This window comes from Condylura cristata, unplaced genomic scaffold (assembly GCF_000260355.1).
Source record: "Condylura cristata isolate star-nosed mole 26May11 unplaced genomic scaffold, ConCri1.0 scaffold00042, whole genome shotgun sequence".
Lineage (NCBI taxonomy): Eukaryota > Metazoa > Chordata > Mammalia > Eulipotyphla > Talpidae > Condylura > Condylura cristata.
Window position 1 is genome coordinate 5,482,785 of NW_004567143.1, and position 7,996 is coordinate 5,490,780.

Here is a 7,996-nt window from a genome sequence, read left to right on the forward strand (position 1 = left end):
GCAAACCTCCTTCAGAGGGGCTTGGGCCCTTCACCGGATATGAGGAAACCGCCCAGCCCCTGCGGGGTGTCCAGGCTGTGGAGAAGCTCTGCAGGGGCACTGTTGGGGGGCCCAGTTCTGCCTTGGCGGGCGCCCCGCACTCAGCGTCTGCCTGGGGCTCCCCCCGCGGGAGGCACTGGCCGCACTGCCAGAAGCGGGGCAGGTGAGGGTGACTGCTCCGCCGGTCAGCCCCTGGGGTCCGGGAGTCCCAGCCGGTCAGCCCCTGGCCCTCAGGCCGCCCTGAAGGCGGCGCCGCAGGTCTCCGCAGCGAGCGTGGTGTCCCGGGCAGGACGCCGCCCTCCGAGCGACTCCTCAGCCGGCTCCCTGTCCTGTCCTTGCTGGGGCAGTGGACTCGAGGACGCGTGTGGACTCGGATGGGGCCCACGCGGTGGAGAGCAGCTTCGGGGGCTCCCTGGCCAGTGGGGAGGGGAGTCGAGTGGACGCTCCCGCCGAATGCCGGGGGCCCGCCCCGAGCCCAGACCTGAGGGCGGCAGCACTGGCCTTACAGGCGCGGGCGCAGGCCGCGGCGGTCCTGAGTGGGCACCTGTCTGGCCGGCCGGCCCGGCCGTCGTGCGTCTGCAGAGCGCTGTCCCTGGCGAGCTGCTTCACCCGGGCAGCCGCACACACGCCGCCCTCATTTCAGGGCTTTCTCGGACGCCGCCCTGACACCCCAGAGCCCCAGCAGGCCCTGCGCTGAGAGAACGATGCTGGCGCTTCTCCCCGCTTCCCAAGTGGCTAACAAAGCTGCTCAGCTTAAGGGAAGCCCTGAGCCAGAGGCCCCTCAATAAGTCCCAAGTCCCAGTCGGGGTGTGAGCGCCAAGCCGACCCCGATAACCCCGACAAGGTGAGCGACCTCCCTGTTACATGGAAAGAGCGTTCCGGGCGTCCCCCGCCCACCTCTGGAGGGACATTCCCTGAGTGACGGCGCAGATCCCCACCTCCCTGTCCCCTCGACTCCTGGGGCGTGTCCACTGCCGGGAAACACTGAGGGAGGCCACGCCGCCCCTCCGCCTCCCCGTCTGCCGCGGTACTGGCACCGGGCGCCAGCAGGGCGCGCGGCTGGCGAGGCCGGAGGGGCGGCCTGGAAGAGCATCTCTCCTGGGGCAAAGGTTCAGAAGCGACGTGTGCCCCGCCCCTGGGGACCCGCGGTTGCCCTTGAGACACACAGCGCTGGCGGCGTCAAGCCCCCTCCCAGCTGCGCCACCAGGCCAGGGCCACCTCCACCTTGGGGGTCCCGGGGAACCTGTGAGCAGCTGAAGGAGGAAAAAGTCAGAACTTGGCTTGCGACCTGCTTGACTCGACTGTGGGCGGGAAGTGCGTGGCCTCGCCCTCAGGCCCACCTCGGGCACAGGACAGTGGGGAGGACCCACCGCTGCACGCCGGCCCCCCTGGGGCTCCCCTTTCAGCGCTGCCCCCCCACCCCCACGGCCCCAGCTGGTCTCCTGCCAAGGGCTTTCCCTCCCGCCAGCGGGAAACTTCCAAATGTCCAACCATCGCCTGGGCCCTGGGGACCCGCCCGCCCTCTCCTCCCGCGGGTCCCCGGGCGTCCGGGCGGCTCTGGGTGGGCCCCCCCGGCTGTGGGCTTGGCGACTGGTCACCTGCTGCAGGTCTCCTCTAGCATTGGGGTTGGATGTCTGCACCCTGCTCACCAGTGGGGTGCCCAGGAGGCCATCAAGTGGACTCAGGACCTGCTTCTCATCCCAGGTGACTCACGGCCAGGGTGGTGCGCTCTGAGCGAGCGCGAGGGCCCTTGGCTAGAGCCCCGCGAGGCCACTCCCCACAGCGCCGCCTGCGTGGGGACGCCCAGTGAGGCATGCGCCCACTTACCAGCATGCTCGGACGTGTCTCCGCCTCGGGGCTCCAGTGAAGGAGCTTCCCCTCTCGCTCCTTTGTCCTGTTTGTTTTACCCTGTCTGAAACATTGTGTATACAAAAACACGTTTCTATCAAGTCTTCCAATAGCAGTTTCTGATGAAACTTGCGGCCACCACCAGCCCTCGCGCCACCTATGGCGTGTGCGTGGACAGTGCCCTGCCGTGGGCAACACCCTTGCCCCTGGCTGCGCTGTATGTGAAGGGCTTTCAGGCACTGCTCTGGGTAGGAGCTCCTGTGCTTTGTCGACCACTATGGTGTGAGTGTGCGGTTGTCCGTGTGTCTGGAAGGGGTCACGTGCTGCCCCCCTTTCCAAGCCAGATGGGGCTTTTAGAACATCTGCTATGTGTACTTCGCCTTCACGGGAAGCGAGCCTACTAAGGCCTGCAGAGGCTGCATACTCTTCATGTTTCTGGGGAAAGGTTTTGCCTCCGACACCTCTAGGGCCAGAAGCCGTGGCTATCTCGCCTTCTCCCCTTAAAGGGAGACCACCCTTAAAGGGAAACCCTGGTGCTGTGTAAGAAGGAAGCGGTTCTTTCGGGAAGAAAGGCCCTTTTCTTAGGACGCAGGCACAGAGTGCGCAGCGATGTGACGCTGAGAACACGCTCAGGGCGCCAGACCACCCTGGGAAGATGGAGAGGGGTGGCCAAAGTTAATTGGCAAGCTTAGGTCAAGCGGGAGCCCGTTTCAGGGAGAAGCCAGGGCACCCTGGACACCACCGGCTTGGACGGCGAGCGGCGCGGCACCACGGACAGCGCCCGGGGCGGGCAGCGTGCGGCAGCACCGTGGACAGCGCCCGCGCGGGCGGGGGCGGGGCCGGAGGGGAGGCGGCCTCATCAGCTGACGCCTTACGTAGGCCGGATCCCTACTTGGCGGAGGCCGGTCTGGGTGGGCGCCCAGCCTTCCCTCTTGGAGCGGCAGCCCCAGACGGGAGCAGAGGGGGGCGGGGAACAGCGGAGGCAGGGCTGGGAAAGCAGGTCTCTCCCCCGTTTCCCAGCTTGGAGACGAGGCTGCCACCCGCTGCTGTCTGGAGAGAGGCTCGGAGGGAGGTGACGAGAACTGCTGCTCTGACGCACCAGCCCCTCTCCCGGCCCCCACTCGCTCCGGAGCCCTGCGCTTCTCCCGGACTGGGGAGATGCTCTGTTCTGGGGGACTAGACTGCTCTTAGCTGGCGCAGCGACAGCTTGGGCGGGCCTGGCTGTGAACCCCGATCCCCGCCTCTGAGGGCTTCGCGCTTGCCACGGCTTGCAGCCCAGAGCCTACCCTTCTCGCTGGCAGGAGACCGGGCCATTTCCCTGGCACTTCCAGAAAACCCGCCCCTGGCCAGAGACTGCAAACATCTGGGTTGCTCTGGCGGCGGCGCGCCTCACGCCTGCGCTCCAGTCCCGTACCTGCGCTCCCGCGAGGTCTCCAGACCCAGAGATGGATTTTCCTAGGAACCTAACCTACTTCCCCTTCTCCACCCCCTCCCCTCTGGACGTCAATGGCAGCCTCGGGGTAGAAAACGCAGGCCCCAGGCAGCCCCTCCTCTCGGTCTTCGGAATCCTTGTTCTAACTTTCCTGGGCTTTCTGGTGGCAGCGACCTTTGCCTGGAACGTGCTCGTGCTGGCGACCATTCTCCGTGTGCGCACCTTTCACCGCGTGCCGCACAACCTGGTGGCGTCCATGGCCATCTCGGACGTCCTGGTGGCGGCTCTGGTCATGCCCCTGAGTTTGGTGCACGAGCTGTCGGGGCGGCGCTGGCGCCTCGGCCGGCACCTGTGCCAGGCGTGGATCGCGTGCGACGTGCTCTGCTGCACGGCCAGCATCTGGAACGTGATGGCCATCGCGCTGGACCGCTACTGGTCCATCACCCGCCACCTGGAGTACACGCTCCGCACCCGCAAGCGCGTCTCCAAAGCCATGATCGCGCTCACGTGGGCGCTGTCGGCGGTCATCTCGCTGGCGCCGCTGCTCTTCGGCTGGGGGGAGCTCTACTCCGAGGGCAGCGAGGAGTGCCAGGTGAGCCGCGAGCCCTCCTACGCCGTCTTCTCCACCGTGGGCGCCTTCTTCTTGCCGCTGTGCGTGGTGGTGTTCGTTTACTGGAAGATCTACAAGGCGGCCAAGTCCCGCGGCGGCTTCCGGAAGCTCAACAGCGTCGCGCCGCTGAAGCAGCCCGCGGAGGTGGAGGTGGGTGCGCGGGGGGCCGGCGCCGGCTTCGTGGGGGCCCCTCCTGAGTCTGTAGACGGGGGCTTTTTCGTTTTGTTTCGTTCGGTTTTCTGTGGGGAAGGGGGAGGAAGAGGTTAGGTCGAGAGAAAAGAAAGTGTTGGTGAATCAGTTTGCTCCGCTCGGCATCGCGGACCTGCGGGATTTACCACCGCGGATGGACTATTTCTTTACGTGTGAGGCAAGAGGCTTGGCTGGTGTCATCCCACTGGAAACCGTTTCACTCGGAAACTCCGCGGGTCAGGTCCGAGTGGGCGCCTGGGCTGGGCGACGCCGGCTGGCGGCTGCCTGGGGGGTGGGCGGGGCGGAGAGAAAGGTGGCTGCACGGCAGGGCCTGGCGCGCAGGGGCGAGGCAGATTGATATTTCAATCCGGTCTGTTGCTTTGCAAATCAGCAACTAAATTTGCAAAATATGGCCGGTCTCTGCAGGCTTGCTCTCACTCTGCAGCAGCCTCTTCTACTACTGTGGGGGAGGGATGTGGTGCACGCCCACCTCACAGCCTGCAGTTGAGACCCGCTCCTCTGCCCAGCACCCTCCAGGTCACCCCGCGAACCCAGCCAGGCTGCGTGAGCAGCTAAGGCTACTTGTCTGACCTCCTGGACGTGAGCGGAGCTGCGGGGGAAATGAAAACCCCAGCAGACAGGGCTCAGCTCTGCAGGTTTCCCTGCGCAGACAGCTGCCCTGGCCTTCCCGCCCACACTTTCCTGCGGGCTGATTAACTCTTAATTATCTGACCCTCCGATTCCAAGTTTCGGGAGCCACTAGGAAGGCAACTGATTTACATGCTTAAGGGCCCCAGCAATCGCCACAGCCCCTGTGTCTGTTATGGATCTGGGAGGGCTGAGCACGTCATGGGTTTGGTGCTGGGGTGACGGAAGGACAGGCCACCATCTTCCCCGAAGAGCTCAGCCTCCCGGAGGCAGATCCTGCCGCAGCCCCGAGGCTGCTCCCTGGCCGGGAACAGCATTTGACCCTAACCAGTGCCCCAGGCTCAGGGACCCCAGGGAACCATCAACAAGACCAAGCTGGAAGCTGGTGTGGGGGGCAGGAAGTCTGTTAGCCGTGGGGCTGCTTCAGTTAGACACAAGCATGAGATTTTCCTTCCTGGCTGAGGACTGGGCTTGAGAGTGAGTGCTGCCGGCCAGGGGCTAGTGCTTGGTGGCGGGGTGAGGCGGTGGGAGAAGGTCCGAGAAAGGGGAAAGGGGAGCACGCGTCAGCCACGGATAATCAGCTAGCGGGAAGCTGTCCACGCTCTGCCAGTAAAGGGGTGTGCTTGCCGGGAACCAAGGCGTGCTGGCGGAAGGTCGTGCTGCCTGCGATGTCTCTGAAGCAGGGAGGTGAACCCCTGACTGCTGGATGGAAGGGGGGGCGTTCACAGGCAGCCCTTCTCTTCAGGTGCTGTGCTTCTGAGCTAATCTACCTGGGTCATGGCCCAGAGTTTGCACATTTAGACAAAAAGGCCCCATGGGGCCTCTGAGACCTTGCAGACAGAGCGACCCTGCAGCCTGCGCTGCATGGCCCGGACTCGAGAGTCGCCGCTAGCTGCCCACAGGTGTCTGGATGGGTCTGCCCTGCTCGGCTGGGGCCTGAGTGTGCGTGAGGCGGCCGCCGCCCGGAGAGGAGGCTGTGGGTCACAGCTGTGGGGAGGAGTGGGAGGCAGGGAAGCGTCTCCTGGTGACCATCAGGACACACAGCCACAGCCTGAACGGGCTAGTAAATATTCCCGCGACTTGAGTTTTTCTAGCAATTCAGTGTTTTAACACGCAGTGGGCAGCCACAAACGCCTGTCATAATCCCCTCTCGTCGTTGGTTACACTCAGTCTTTTTTCCTAAGACTTTTCGTAAGTTAGTTTGCTTGTTTCCTTTCCAGACAAATTAAAAAAGCGCGGCTGAGGGCTTTGCTGCTCTGGGGTGCTGGGGTGGAGGGCGGCCGGTGGCCTTGGTTACGCAAATGGCTTGTAGCCCAGGTGTTGTGATAACGCCCCCCCCAGACAGGGTTATCGACACCTCCCGGGGCCCTTCTCCTCGGACAGACTTGGGAGCACTGTCATCTGGATCCGGAACCAAGATGGGACCTGGTTCTTCCAAGGGTCTGCCTGCTGGCAGCATTTATAGCGCCCCCAAGCTCGGCTCTCAGCTCCTGGAGGGCAGGCAGGGCCTTCTGCATGTTTCACCTAGAAACCTCTGCTTACCTTGATTTCTAAGGGCATCTGCCAGCGTGCAGCCCGGCCGGTATTCTCTGAACGGGTAACTGCACGCTGCCGTGCGGCGCCCACTTCCGGACGCAGGCCGGCGCCGACTGCAGCGGCGGGCTCACTCCATGTTGAGAGCGCCAGGCTGACCGTCGTCCGGCTATTTGCTCTATTTAGTTTACACGTTTGCCTCTTTATCCAATCCCCTCTTAAAGGAGAGGCTCCTGGCCCTCCCTGGGGGCGCAGCGGGTTAAAGCACAGCTCTGAGAAGCTAAAGCCGCTTCAGCCTGAGTTCGATTCCCGCCTGCCCCGGAGGTGACCACAGGGCGCGGCAGACCTCTCCTGACCCGCCCGCTGCTCCCCTCAGCAGTGGACTTCGGCGATCTGCCTGTTCTGCTCCCCACTCTGTCCCTGGTGAAGCCTCTCGCCACCCCTGAGCCTCTGGCCTGTGCCCCAGCTCTGTATGCACAAATAAATAAATCTTTTAAAAAAAAAAAGAGAGAGAGAGAGGCTCCTGAACTGTGTCTGCCGTGAATCCTGTTTTTATGTTTAAAATGTTCCCAGCTGGGCTCCAGAACTCCTTGTAGCCTTGTAAATACGTCTGAGGGGGATTTCAACTGATGTAACTAGTTAGTACAAATCTGTAGTCCACAATAAGAATTTTGCTTAATATTCGAGCAAAATTCTAAATTTTGTAACAATTTTCTGCCTTTTCCCTGAAGTTTAGGGAAATTCTTCATTATAAACATTATCTTAGCTCTACCCCAGAATGTGATGGCAGTTCTATCGATTCGACTCCCTGACTGGCAATTTTACGTGATTTTTGTCTTTCTGGGGAAGACCCTGAAGAAAGGCTGGTTTCTGCAGGAGGCCTCGCGAGGCTGGGTGCAGGGGCGGACACCCCGCGGCGAGGCAGGGCCTGGGCAGCCCCGCACGATCGGACTGCCGCCGCGGGAACTGCCGCGGGCCATGCGGCGCCTGGACGACCCGGTAACGGCCGGCAGCTGAGCCTTGTTCTCCCAAGACCTCTCTGCAAATTCATTGATTCTGACTTGCCATGAGCTCCTCACTCTGAAAAACTTGGGGTGTGCACCGGCCAAGAGACGCGCAAGAGTTGGGGTGGAGTGTGGCTCCAGACAGAAAACCAGAAATTCCGAAAGGGAGAGCAGAGGCCCTGACCGGGACAGCTCGTGCCCCCGAGGGCGGCCTCAGGGCTGGCTGGCCGCACCCCGAAGCATCTCAGGGCCCCCAGGGCCATGACAGGGCCCAGTAGCCGCACTGGGAGGCGCAGGCGCAGGCCGGAGGGGCGGCTGTCCAGGGCCGCCGTCTGGGCCCGCAGTCCCGGGCAGTCCCCCGCCGGCCTCACACCCGGCCTCCCGGCTCGGTGGGAGCGGGCCAGAGGCTCATCACCCCGACGCCCCCACGGCCTTTCTTTCCATGTCCAGCACAACAGGCATCAGGCTTCCGGGGCCTCGCCAGCCCATCACCTGTCTCACGCTGACCGGCGACCACAGCAGCCTCGCGAGTGTGTCGAGGGCATGAAGAGCCTTTGCCGAACAGAGACGCCGGACACCCGCGGGCCCAGGGCGGCCACAGCTGCCTGCCGGTCAGCGCCAGGCCGCCTCGCACAGACCCGGCCACGGCCTCTGAGCCGGGCACCCGCCAGCCCCCGCGGCGCCCTGCTGAAC

The 7,996-nt window shown here is 63.7% G+C and overlaps 1 protein-coding gene across 1 annotated transcript; it reads left to right on the top strand.

Annotated features, from left to right (window-relative positions):
- The first annotated feature begins 2,812 nt into the window (after nucleotides 1–2,812).
- HTR5A (5-hydroxytryptamine (serotonin) receptor 5A, G protein-coupled) lies at nucleotides 2,813–7,316 on the top strand. Its single transcript, XM_012733872.1, has 3 exons — nucleotides 2,813–4,079; nucleotides 5,604–5,708; nucleotides 7,149–7,316. Exons 1-3 carry the CDS (start codon nucleotides 3,333–3,335, stop codon nucleotides 7,314–7,316), a joined length of 1,020 nt encoding a protein of 339 aa, XP_012589326.1. The 5' UTR covers nucleotides 2,813–3,332.
- Nucleotides 7,317–7,996: the final 680 nt, after the last annotated feature.